General features: G+C 37.2%; 1 protein-coding gene across 3 annotated transcripts in view; it reads right to left on the bottom strand.

Annotated features, from left to right (window-relative positions):
- Positions 1-12,618, bottom strand: part of ANAPC4 (anaphase promoting complex subunit 4) — a 209,898-nt gene extending 197,280 nt beyond the window's left edge. The window contains exons 1-4 of one of the 3 annotated variants that reach the window (XM_053704079.1): positions 12,351-12,618; positions 11,931-12,086; positions 10,637-10,742; positions 8,479-8,611 (exon numbers count right to left, since the gene is read on the bottom strand). In XM_053704079.1, coding sequence (XP_053560054.1) covers positions 8,479-8,611; positions 10,637-10,742; positions 11,931-12,038 — 347 coding nt within the window. In that variant the 5' untranslated portion in view covers positions 12,039-12,086; positions 12,351-12,618. Of the gene's footprint in view, positions 1-8,478; positions 8,612-10,636; positions 10,743-11,930; positions 12,087-12,291 lie in introns of all 3 variants that reach the window. The other 2 variants (XM_053704081.1, XM_053704080.1) reach the window with 2 other exon arrangements.
- Between the last annotated feature and the right edge of the window lie 1,297 nt (positions 12,619-13,915).

The following is a 13,915-nucleotide window of genomic DNA, read 5'->3' as shown; positions in this document are numbered from 1 at the left end:
TAATGGTCGTGTAATATGTGTTTTCATACGATGCGAGTCTAAGTAATGCTTGATTTGGGTATATGCAAACCAGTCAATAGATGTGTCATCTTCTGTCACTTCTGCTAAGGTTTTTAATTTGTTGTCCGAAAGCAACTTGTGTATTGCTATTTTATTTATGTGCATAGCTATCTGATCTTTTTTTCCCCCCCTAAATAATCTTTTATTGAGGTTTTGCGCAGAAGAAAAAGAAAACATACAATAAATGTCATGACATAGGTGACAACATTTTCATGGAGTACATTACAATGATATAAGCAAGAAAGCAAAATGATTGCTAAATGATTGCAAAATGATTGCTAAAATATAAGCACCTGAAACCTCTATTTTGTAGTTTTTGGTAGCTTTCGTGAGGGACTAATGAGCTGGTCGCTTAAGGACCAACTGATATAGGTAACACTGGTGGGGCATGTTAGTCTTATCTATGACCCTATTGGGTCTAATGACACTTAGTAGGGGAAGTTTTTCAGCGGGTAAGCACCGCTTGGGATATTGTAAAATAAGCGAGCAATAATGTAATATATAGGTGTATAGTATATATGAATTAAAACAAATAGTAATATGGCTAACAATCAAATTCTAGTTGCACCAGGAGCTCATGTTAGCATATGGGGGGCGGGGATATTAATGTAATGAAGTGTGAAATGATTGCTTCAGCTTCTAACTAGTGATATCAAGTGCAGGTTGTAAAAGAAAAAACAAAAAGGAGAATATGCTGGCTTTTACGTTCTGACAGGTGTAAAACCTTAGGGCATCAGAAATATAAATAGGGTTTTATCTCGCTTGAGATATCTGTAAATATCTAGATCAAGGAGTTAAGGGTAATCAGTCACTGTAAACAGTGTGATATAGCCTTTGTACGAGTCCCTTATAAGTAGCAGAGCAACTAAGTTGGGAGCATCAGGATTAAGGTAAATGCTGTAAGTGTAATATCTCCTAGAGGCTATATTAATTCTAGTTTGGTATATTCAGTTTATATTATGGTTACATGGGTTCATAAGAAGCTAATATGCTGTCTCGGCTGCAGACAGCACATATATAACTTGAAATGTAGAACTGTAACCAAGCAATTGAATGTGAAACAAACAGAAGATCTAGGAGATAAAAAAAAAAAGGTGCTAAGTAGTATGATAGACTAAACTTACTTTAGGTAAGGCTGTATAGGTATCTCCCAAATAGTATTAACCAACATGTTACATAAGAAAAAATAAGGGTGCATAACAGTTAAGATGAGTTCTTCAACTTATTAAGCAAGCATAACAAAGGGGCAAAGTAATAAACAATACTAGGCTAAGTGTCACATATATCACCATGTCCTGTAAAATGTAGAATAGGCATATCTGATAATGAGCTAATAATAGAGTTCTTCTACAGACAAGTGCAGAGTTTGTAAACTAGACATTGTTAACTTCTAGGAAACATACACCTAGATTACGAGTCTTGCGTTAGCCTTAAAAAGCAGCGTTGAGAGGTCCCAACGCTGCTTTTTTCCCTAACGCTGGTATTACGAGTCTTGAAATGACAGGTGTACCGCTCAATTTTTTGGCCAGGCTCGAAAATACCGCAAATCCACTTACGTCTATTGCGTATCCTATATTTTCAATGGGACTTGCATAACGCCGGTATTACGAGTCTTCAAAAAAGTGAGCGGTACAGCCTCTCCTGTCAAGACTGGTACCGCATTTAAAAGTCAGTAGTTAAGAGCTTTATGGGCTAACGCCGTAGCATAAAACTCTTAACTAAAGTGCTAAAAAGTACACTAACACCCATAAACTACCTATTAACCCCTAAACCGAGGCCACCCCCCCACATCGCAAATAAAAAGAAAGTTAACCCCTAATCTGCCGAACCTGACATTGTCGCCACTATAAAAAATATATTAGCCCCTAAACCGCCGCACTCCCGCATCGCAAACACTACTTAAATTTTATTAACCCTTAATCTTCCGTCCCTAACATCGCCGATAGCTACCTACATTTATTAACCCCTAATCTGCTGTTCCCAACGTCGCCGCAACTATATTAAATGTATTAACCCCTAAATCTAACCCTAAACCTAACCCCCCAACTTAAATATAATTTAAATAAATCGAAATAAAATAACTCCAATTAACTAAATTAGTCCTATTTAAAACTAAATACTTACCTATAAAATAAACCCTAAACTAGATACAATATAACTAATAGTTACATTGTAGCTATTTTAGGATTTATTTTTATTTTACAGGCAACTTTGTATTTTTTTTAACTAGGTAGAATAGTTATTACATAGTTATTAACTATTTAATAGCTACCTATTTAAAATAAATTCAAATTTACCTGTAAACGAAATCCTAACCTAAGTTACAGTTACACCCAACACTACACTATAATTAAAAGGGCCTTTTGCGATGCATTGCCCCAAAGTAATCAGCTCTATTACCTGTAAAAAAAAGTACAATACCCCCCCCCAACCCTACTCTAAAACCCACCCAATCCCCCCTTAAAAAAACCTAACACTAACCCCTTGAAGATCACCCTACCTTGAGAAGTCTTCACCCAGCCGGGCCGAAGTCCTCAACGAAGCCGGGCAGAAGTCTTCATCCATCTGGCGCGGAGCGGCTCCATCTTCAAGACATCCGACACGGAGCATCCTCTTCCAACGAAGTCCAACTGAAGAATGAAGGTTCATTTAAATGACGTCATCCAAGATGGCGTCCCTTGAATTCCGATTGTCTGATAGAATTCTATCAGCCAATCGGAATTAAGGTAGAAAAAAATCCTATTGGCTGATGCAATCAGCCAATAAGATTGAAGTTTAATCCTATTGGCTGATTGGATCAGCCAATAGAATTTTTTCTACCTTAATTCCGATTGGCTGATAGAATTCTATCAGACAATCGGAATTCAAGGGACACCATCTTGGATGACGTAATTTAAAGGAAATTTCATTCTTCAGTTGGACTTCGTTGGAAGAGGATGCTCCGCGCCGGATGGATGAAGACTTCTGTCTGTCTGGAGGACCACTTCGCCCAGCTTCGTTGAGGACTTCGGCCCATCTGGGTGAAGACTTCTCAAGGTAGGGTGATCTTCAAGGGGTTAGTGTTAGGTTTTATTAAGGGGGATTGGGTGGGGTGTGTGGGTGGTGGATTGTAATGTTGGGGGGGTATTGAACTTTTTTTTTTTACAGGTAATAGAGCCGATTACTTTGGGGCAATGCCCCACAAAAGGCCCTTTTAAGGGCTATTTGTAATTTAGTATAGGGTAGGGCTTTTTATTATTTTGGGGGCCTTTTTATTTTATTAGGGGGATTAGATTAGGTGTAATTAGTTTAAAAAAACTTGTAATTATTTTATTATTTTCTGTAATTTAGTGGGGGGGGGTTTTCGTACTTTAGATAATTTTTTTTAAATTGTATTTAATTGTATTTAGTTTAGGTAATTAATTTAATTATAGTGTAGTGTTAGGTGTAATTGTAACTTAGGTTAGGATTTATTTTACAGGTAAATTTGATTTTTTTTAACTAGGTAGCTATTAAATAGTTAATAACTATTTAATAACTATTCTACCTAGTTAAAATAAATACAAAGTTGCCTGTAAAATAAAAATAAATCCTAAAATAGCTACAATATAACTAATGGTTACATTGTAGCTATCATAGGGTTTATTCTATAGGTACAGTAAGTATTTAGTTTTAAATAGGAATAATTTAATTAATGATAGTTCTTTTATTTTGATTTCTTTTAATTATATTTAAGTTAGGGGGGTGTTAGGGTTAGACTTAGGTTTAGGGGTTAATAACTTTAATATAGTGGCGGCGACTTTGTGGGCGGCAGATTAGGGGTTAATAAGTGTAGGTAGGTTGCGGTGACTTTGTGGGCGGCAGATTAGGGGTTAATAAGTGTAGGTAGGTTGTGGCGACATTGGGGGTGGCAGATTAGGGGGTCAATAAATATAATGTAGGGTTCGGCGATGTTGGGGGCAGTAGATTAGGGGTTCATAAGTATAATGTAGGTGGCGGTGGTGTCCGGAGCGGCAGATTAGGGGTTAATAATATAATGCAGGCTCTCCCCCATTGATTCCTATGGGGAAATCGTGCACAAGCACGTTTTACCTGCTCACCGCTAATGTAAGCAGCGCTGGTATTGAGGTGAGATATGGAGCTAAATTTTGCTCTACGCTCACTTTTTTTGCGGCTAACGCCGGGTTTCTAAAAACCCGTAATACCAGCGCTGTCTGCAAGTGAGCGGTGAGCATAAACTGCTCGTTAGCACCGCACAGCCTTACCGACAAAACTCGTAATCTAGGCGTATATGTGCTGATTCTACCCTCTCAAGTCTAGATCTACAATATTGGCTAATTAGTAAATCAATGCCTGCTCTTAGACAGTCTACAATTGTAAAGCCTTTGGTCGATATAATGCAACAGTCTATGGTGGGCTAGGTTAAAGTAGTTGCGTATAGGAAACAAACCATTTTGGTAAAAAATTTACTTTGCCATATATTAACTTTAGTGTACAATATGAAGAGGAGAAAAACTGACTCTCATCAGATAACAGAGTGTTTGTATTTCACCTTAAACTATATGTAAAGGGAATAGATATATGAACCTAAATGAAAATATCTCTCAGTAGGCCACATAACATATTAATAGGACAACAAAAGCAACTGCTTTAATCTAAGTAGCCACTCTGACTTCTAGCAGTTGGGCTAAGTTAATGATAAATTCCTCTATCCAACTCCTGCTCACACAATGTGACTCTATCAGAGGTTGGAAGATCTTATTGAGAACAGTTTTTTTGGAAATGTCTGCTAGACCATTCTATCCAGCAGCTATACGCCGTTTTAGATTTAAGGTCAATAAATAAAGCCAAGAGTACAGTTACTTCTCCATCTATGAAGGTGAGATTTGGCCAGGGTTGTGGGCTTTCTACAGATGGCACTTTGAGAGCTTGCCAAGAGCTTTTAGTGTTATGTCCACTAGACTGTTCTTTAGTCTCAAATGACTCAATGATATTGCTGCCTGTAGACTGGTCAACTTCATTTGGCTGATTTAGAGTAGTAAAAGTTCTTAAGTTGCCTTCTTTGTCTCTCGTTTTTTCTGTTGGTGCATTCTGAGATGGGCTAAAGGCAGATCTTATCTTCTGAGTGAGTGCACGTTGATGGTGATCAAGCTTAGAAATCAAACTGCGTAGCATGCTATTGTGCGACTCCATGCTAGGTGGTGTGGTGACAGCTTATAAGATACGCGTCTATGAGCGTTAAAGAGTAGAAAAGGTTACCCAGCTTGTGACACCGGCAAATGGGGGTGGAGGTTGTACACTAGAAGCCGTATTACAAGATATAGTCCACGGATGAGCGTATGTCTTCCTATGAGTAAGAAATTACATCTAGCTTCCAAACAAATACTTTGTTATGAAACCCCTGGTTATTGTTAGCTTGGAGCAAGTAGATAGTGATTATAGGGAAATTTTCCAATATAATATAGGTATATCACTGATGAATGTATATCAGACACTATAATGGTGGAAAGGAGGTCGCCTGACTTATGCTACAAGCAGTCCGTGATTTTTATATCTCAGGTGTAAGCGGAGGTCTGCACAATGTGAGCTGTGTGTTGCTTGGGCCTTATTTTCGCTGGATCCCCTTTGAACTGTATGGATCACTCTATGCTGTTTGGCAGCAGATATGGGTCCTGGTGTTGCACTCCGTATCGAAGATGGAACAAATTTGCACTGCCTTCTCAGTGGTACCTGTTTCTATGCAGATTCTAGCAGGTAGGTGGTCTCGATGCTCTGAACGGCTCCGATATGATCCGTAGTGCACAGGTGTCAGGTCTGCGTCACAGGTGATGAAGGTATATCTGCAGGCCCTAATGCGATTATCTAATCTCTGTGCGTGCAGCTATTTGATCTTTTTATAATGGTTTAGAGTGGTATGTCCGGATTGGCTGTATATGAGGTGAGCGGGGAGTAGGGTGTGGAGATATGTGGATGTGTGTTTAGAATTTTGTGCCATTGCTGGTAAAGATCCTGAAAATATGGATAGTTTTTCCCCTTGTTTGGATCTAGATGATGAGGGTAACCAACCTAGTGCTCCTATGTTAGGGGTTTGGAGGATGCCGGCGCCAAGTTGTACCCATATCTTGTCTGAGGAGTTTGCACATAGTTCAGCTTGTAGTTGTAGAGTAATTGCTTTTTTGTAAAAGGTCTAAATCTGGCATACCCAGGTCCCAGACCCCCTCTTTCTTTCATGAGATAAAGAGTTAGTGATGTTGTGTATTAGGGGTTTATAATTAGCTTCAAAAAGTTTTGATGGTGTTGGAGTTAAATAGATACCCAAATATTTTGTTTGAAGGGTTGTATAGAGAGTGCAACTCACCAAGGCTCCTCCCATCTCATCTTCTGGAACCAATATATTCATTAATTCAGATTTGTTCAAATTTAGATAGACGTTGGAGACCTCACCATACTTATTCAATTCTGCAAGGGTGGCTGGGACTGATTGTTTGGGTGATAAGGTGAGAAGTATATCATCCGCATACATTGCGATTTTCTTTTCTTTCTGACCTACTTTAATACCAGATATCAAGTTGTTATTTCTGATCTTTTGAGCCAATACTTCCACGAGAGTGCAAATAGGAGGGGGGATCAAGGGCATCCCTGCCTCGTCCCATTGTGGATATGGAAGGAGCGTGGAATATCCCATTGAATTTGACCTGAGGGGTTGGAATATAACGCAAAGACCTTGTTGATAAACCCAGAGCTGAATTGCATGTGGGACAGGAGTAGCCTTTAAAAAAATCCCAGTTAACTCTATCAAAGGCCTTTTCCGAGTCAGTTGAAATAAGGAACATAGGAATGTGGTTATTTTGGGCATAAGATAAGCTGAGTTACTTTTATGGTATTGTCTCGGCTTCTCTTCCGGGGACAAAGAGCACTTGATCTGGAAAAATCAAGCAGAGCAGAAGTTTATTAAGATGAGTAACTAATATCTTTGCATATATCTTTACTTCTATATTTAATAAAGAAATGGGCCTAAAGTTTTCCAGCTTATTGGGGGGTTTCCCTGGCTTTGGAAGGACTGTGACATGCACTGATAGCATATTGGGGGAAATCCTTGGACTCCTCTAGTGTGTTGAATAGATTGATTATGTGTGGGGCCAGTATAGGTGCATATAAATTTGTAGTATCTGGCACTAAAGCTGCCTGGGCTCTTTCCTCCTGGGAGGTCTTTAATTGTAGAGGTGTTCTAAGAAGTTTGTCTAAGAAAGCCACTTCTTCATTTTGTAGTGTTGGGAGTTGTAGGTCATTAAAATAATGTTGTAGTTTCCGAGTATTGTGTTCATCTGACGTTGGCAAGTCCGAAAGGGTAATTTGGTATGTTGATGTTGTAAAGTGAATTGTAGTAGGAGCGGAGAGTTTCTGCAATAGCTGGACTATCTGTTTGGCACGACCCTATAAGAAAGTTAATTCTAAAAGAATGGAGGAATAAGGATCCACCAACATTAAGAAAACTCAAAAATTCACTGTTACAGTTAATGATAGTAGAACAATTTGATACTCAAGGCCTTTGTGGAAAAAAAATTATTCTACACCAGGTCCAAAAACAAACATACCCGTTTTGAAATTCGGAGTAAATATTAACTGCTCAATTGAGGGGAAAATGGAACTTGGTGTAAAGTCTAAAATCAGAGGAATTGAGTCGCAGGGGAAGGAGGAGTCAGCTGCTATGCATCCAAGATTAAAAGGCATCAACCGAAAGATATTGTTCAGTTTGTGTCACAGTTTGTTATAGAAATCAACAGTTTAAAGGTTTCTGTAACCACAGAACAACGGTAAGAGCAGAGGATTCCCTCAGACCTTTGGCTTTATTCTGGGGGAGGGAATGGAGTTAAGATGATATTTTATATTTTCCAACTTTAACAATATTTAATGAGGGCCACTTGAGCAACATATGATAAGACTCTGGAACTGCATCAAGTATCTTACTAAAGAAAATGCTCTCTCTCTTTGGAGGTATCACCTTCATCATGAATGATGTAACTACATTGTACTAAAATGTAACTTGTTGTAAACGGTCTCTCAATAAAAAGTATATGCTTAAAAAAAACAAAAAAAAAAACTGTGTGGTTTATCTGAATCATGAAAGTTAAATTTTGACTTTACTGTCTTTTTAAGGGATTGTAAGTATCAACATAATTATTAAAGAATGTAAATTAACTGTTCTATTTTATTAAGGTGATGAAGGTAGCCATTTGACAACGCTTACGATTTGCATATCAATATTTGTGTATATTTCATGTGGCAGGTAGATGCTATTTAAAATAGCTCTTCAGCAGTAGTTGAATTGATGATTTCCTTATAAAATATGAACCTTCTAAGAATTAGCGCACATTCCCTTTTTGCAGCCTTGCTTCCATGGGATTCACTAAGATCGTACCTCAGTGACCAGTCACTTACCTGTTCTCCTCTGTCACTTCCATCCAGTGCATGCAGGATACTGGGGTCTCCACAGAAAAAGAATGAAGGGTTTCAGGTTTTTCCACATCACAAAGTACAACTCGCTTGGTATCAGCCAGACTAAAAGCCAGTACTAACATGAGAACAAAATATATAATTAAACAAAGGAAAAATAGAGTACTAACATGTAAACAAAATAGCACATATATATTTATATTTAAACAGGTTGGACAATGTATAAGCAAGCAGCACGTTAGGAGGCAAGCAAGGACGTATGTAAAGAAAATATATTAGAATAGGCTAAATAAAACAAAACATGCATACATACAAACACTGCTTGTCAAGAGTTTTACAACAACTTTTTTCATTTTTTATTGAAATTTAAGCAGTTAAGTTTATTGAACATTATGAAATGTTACAAAGGTTAGAGGTAAACTAATAGATGTTAAATGAACATGTTTAGGTTACCAAAAATAAAAAATAATCCATGTAGACCATTATAACCGTAAAAAGTGTAGGTCTTTTCTTTAGAGAAAAGAAAGCAGAGGTATCAGTGAGTACAGTTTCCTATACAACCAAAAGGCCCTTAGAAACTCTGACAGAAAGAGGTCTGGTAGACCCAAAGCTACAACAGAATCAGAAGAGTCAATACCTTTCTCATACAACTCAGTACTAGTTTGGTAACAGCATTTAGTAAAGGTGTTCACACAGTTTGAAAAGAAGTTCCTCACTAGTAGTTATACAGATTTAAAACCATTTATTTAAAAAACAAAAACAACATGGCAATATGGCAGGCTAGTTAAAAGCAGAGGGAATTGTGTATATCCATGAGTGACGAGCTTCTCTTCAAATGGGGAGAACAACTTTATCAAATGCTGTTAACACTATGAGCCGAGCTACAATTCTAAAGAGTAAGTAATATCCAACTAGTTCTGGAAAATCTTCATTTTAACCTACTATTAACAGTATTACATTATGCAATTTTTTGTTTTTTTATATTTATTTATGGCAAACGACATTGAAATCTGAAACCTCAGTTACAATTCTTTCACAGAAGTAACTGGAAGAGATTTTTTGCTATACATATCCGTAATTGTACTGAATGCATTAATATAATACATTTTTAGTGTCAAAGACAATGAACCAAAACATCTTTCCAGACTATGGCTAGATTATGAGTGGAGCACAAAATTGCATTTTCGCGAGCACGATATTTGCGCTTCACTCAGTAATACTGTGCGACGTCATGTTTGCATTGCATGGAAGCTTTGTGCTCATGAGGGTATGCTTCCATAGGCTCCAATGGGAGCTTCGTTCTGATGCCGATAAGACAAGCAAAGAAGATGACTTATCGCAGCACAGGGGCTAAGTCATGCGGAGTTGGGCAGCAAATTTAAAATATATATATGAATATATACATGTATATATTTGTGTTTATACACATATTAACATACACACACACATACACACACACATAATTTATTTATTATTTTTATCAATTAACAAAATGAAAAGTGAGTGAATAGAAGAAAAATCTAAATCAAATCAATATTTGCTGTGACCACCCTTTGCCTTCAAAACAGTATCAATTCTTCTAGGTATATTCACACACAGTTTATTAAGGAACACAACAAATAGGTTGTTCCAAACATCTTGGAGAACTAACCACAGTTCTTCTGTTGATTTACGCAGTTTTAGTTGCTTCTGTCTCTTCATATAATCCCAGAGAGACTTGATAATGTTGAGATCAAGGCTCTTTGTGGCCACACCATCACATCCAGGACTCCTTGTTCTTCTTTACCCTGAAAATAGTCATTAATGACTGTATGTTTTGGGTCAATCAGATGCCCCCCTGGTGGTATTGTATAATAGATAAGCATCTTTATGTACTTCTTAGCAGTGAGAAGACCATTAATTCTGACCAAATCTCCAACTCTATTTGCAGAAATGTTTAAGGCAAAGGATGGTCTCATTAAATATTGATCTGATTTACATTTTTCTTCTGTTCACTCACTTTACATTTTTTTAATGGGCAAAAATAAACTATTAACATTTCTATTTTTGAAAGCATTCTTACTTTATACATGCCTAAAACTTTTGCAGTTTACTATTTATTCTAATATATATATATAAAAATGTGTGAATAAATATACTTTACTTTTGCCATCAGGTCTCCATGCCATTGATGTTACATCTTTTCCTGTGTTTTCATTGGGTGGTAAACTCCACACTCGTTGAATATTTGCTAGACGATGCAGTAGGATCTGGAAACAGAAAAAAATGTGTTATTTCTTCTTTCTTTTTGAGGAAACAAATTTGTATGGACTGTTAAAGACTGTCACCAAACTCATTAAAAGTAGGCTTACCAGAAGTCCCACTTTTACTGGGATTGTCCCGGTTTGGAGGTGCTGTCCCAGTGTCCCACCCAGTTGTTCATTCTGTCCCAGTAGGGTTGCCACCTCCAGGTTTCAAATCATGTGTCCGGGTTTCAGACCGCCTGAAACCCAGACACATTATTCAAAATCACTGGACTGTGGCTCTCCAGCATAGTTGGATGCTGGTACTTTGTTACATACAGCCCTGCTTAGCTTAACGTTCGTGTCCTTCAAAGTTTACATTAAGTAATACAGGCTGAGTGAGCAGCATAGGGTTTTTTAATTTTGTAGTACTACTTGGTTTATTTTTCGAAGAATTTAACACTCCCCTGACCCCTGGTGACATCACCGATGATACACGTTTAGGGGAATCATATGGGTATGACCAGGAAGCACAGACAGGCAGGATTTGTGGCCTGGATCTTGCTTTACTTCATGCAGGATAGCATTTTGGCTGTAATCTTCCTGCATTATGGTATAGAGTAGCCTCTTAAACAGCTTTAGCAGGTACGTGTCTCTTTTTTACTTTCATTCAATGTTGTATTTATGCCTTATCAGTATTTGGCTCTGTTCCTTAATTAGACACATAAAACACATATTACACTGCAGATATTACATTGTGAAAGTGATAATTATGCTTGATGTTTGGCATTATTTAGAATCTGAGATTTAGATTAATGATTTATTTGCGATGACAACGTAATGGTGCCTTTTTCACTAGGGGGTGGTGTTATGGTCTATTTAAACTGTGTGATTCACTTGTTTGAGGAAGGGTAGAGTATCCACAAAACATTACACACATAAAAGCTACTACTTTAAAAGGACCGGTAATTGCTACGCCCCCTTGACTACCTCCTGACCACACCCCCACTGGCACTGCACCAGGTGGTCCCAGTTTCACCTCTAAAAATTATGGTAAGCCTAATTAAAAGGAGTCATACACCACTATTTTTGGTACTGCTTTGGGTTTGTATAAAGGTTTTGTTGACAAATAAAATGATATTGCATTTATATTTAGCTCTGAGAAACAGATATTTGTTAAGGGATAAAGTAATAGTTTTAAAACAAATATATTACCTCGCCAGCTTTGTTGACAAGTGCAATAAGATCCCTCTTTGGTGACCATGCCATAAATATTATTTCATGGGGCAGCTGCTTCTCCCCAACTTGCCGAAAGGACGGCATTGTCTTGCTTCTGCCCTCAGCACTTGACTTACACACTACCTCTTGTGTCTGCAGTGAGGGATGAATAAACAGTAATCAATAGTTTCAACACATCCTATAAAGCAAATACGTTGTACAATAAACACATATGATGCATCTAAAGCATACGATATACGATTTACTCAGAGGAAGAGAGGTAGGACGATAAAAAAATAAAGGCAAATGTGTACAGTAACACCTAACACTGTCATTGCCTTTAAAAATAAAATGCTACCTCAGGCAGAACATGCTGCGATCTGCGATGTTATAGCAGAAAATGCAGCCTGTATGTACCTTTCAAGCTGCAGCCCATACACTTGGGCCGCGTTCGGGTAGCGCTTTGAACCAGCTTAGACCCTGTTCTAACAGACCAACAAAATCATCAGACTAGCGAACGGAAGTGACATTCCGTCAACTGTGAGACGATCAATACGTACCGCGCATGCGCTCCACTTTCTTCTCGCATTTCCCCGGCCAGTACCGCGGAAACAGCCATCGCCAGATTGTTGGACTATTGTTATAGAAAAATACTACCACATTTGCAAACGCCTTTATATATATTCATTAAACCTGCCACAAACTGCAGCTAAGAAACATGCCTAGCAGCTGAAGTTTGTGAGAGGTTTAATTATTATATATAAAGGCGTTTAAACGTGTTCGTAACAAGTGTTAAATGCCTATTGGTGGTATGGGACCCCTGGGGCAATGTGTTCATACACATACACTTATTTATATGTCATTGCTGTCACGCGCACTGTTAATTGCTAGATCTGAATGTTGCCGAACTTCGTCATCGTCATAGATATATATATATATATATATATATATATATATATATATATATATATATATATATATATATATGTAAATTTATTGTCCAAAAATTATTTTAATAGTGTCTCCTGTTTGTAGTGAAAATATGATCTGCAGCGTTTTAGTGATTTATTAATATCTGTATATTATGTAAAAACACCAAGGCTGTTAGTAGCACTGTTGTCTGTCCGATCTCTGCAGGAACAGCCTAACATTATATCTGAGCAAAAAAAATGACTTTTTTTTCCCACCAGTTATATAACAATGTAAAATATAGCTAAGTTTGTTCAAGGAGTTAAAATAAGCACACACTTTTGCAAATCCAAAACTATGCAGCCAGTCAGTGTGAGAAGCACAGGTCACTTACACCTTATAGATGGTAGATTACACTTAAGTAAAATCTCAAAAGATAAAATAAATTTAAAAAAACATAATTGTTATTTATTTTTTGTTTAAAACTCTTCTGTTATGGTGTAAAATAAAAGTTAAGAAAGCTAACATTTCCTGTTTCTTTGAGATATATATATATACACCAAGAAACCAGGAAATGTGTTTTATCTTACTTTTAAAATAGTATGTATAATACACTAGCACTGCCTTAGAGTACTGTTGTAGCTGATACACATTGCTTCATATACATAAAATCAGAAATTTGTGAGACAGGCTTTTAATTATCAAAGACTGTGTAATGTGTTAACATTATGTTCACAGTAACTGCCTACATAATGTTAACACATTATGCAGTCTTTCATTATCAAGAACCTGTCTCACAAATAATTGAATTTTATGTGCCACAGTTTAATCACCCCAAATGCATCCTTCCCTTTTACTCTTCTTCCCTCCTCTCTTCTTTCTTCCTCCTCCTCATTTACTTTCTAAAAAATATATATATATATATATATATAATTATGGCTAAAAAATGGAGGGTGGGGCAGCACAATTTTAAATACCTAGGGCAGCACAAAACCTAAATATGCCACTGTGTGGAATTATATATATATATACTGTATACTTTTATATACTCCCTCGCCCCACTCCCTCTCTCT

This window comes from Bombina bombina, chromosome 2, assembly GCF_027579735.1.
Source record: "Bombina bombina isolate aBomBom1 chromosome 2, aBomBom1.pri, whole genome shotgun sequence".
Classification (NCBI taxonomy): Eukaryota; Metazoa; Chordata; class Amphibia; order Anura; family Bombinatoridae; genus Bombina; species Bombina bombina.
Note: the sequence above shows the minus strand (reverse complement) of the source record. Positions and strands in the feature narration are given on the sequence as shown.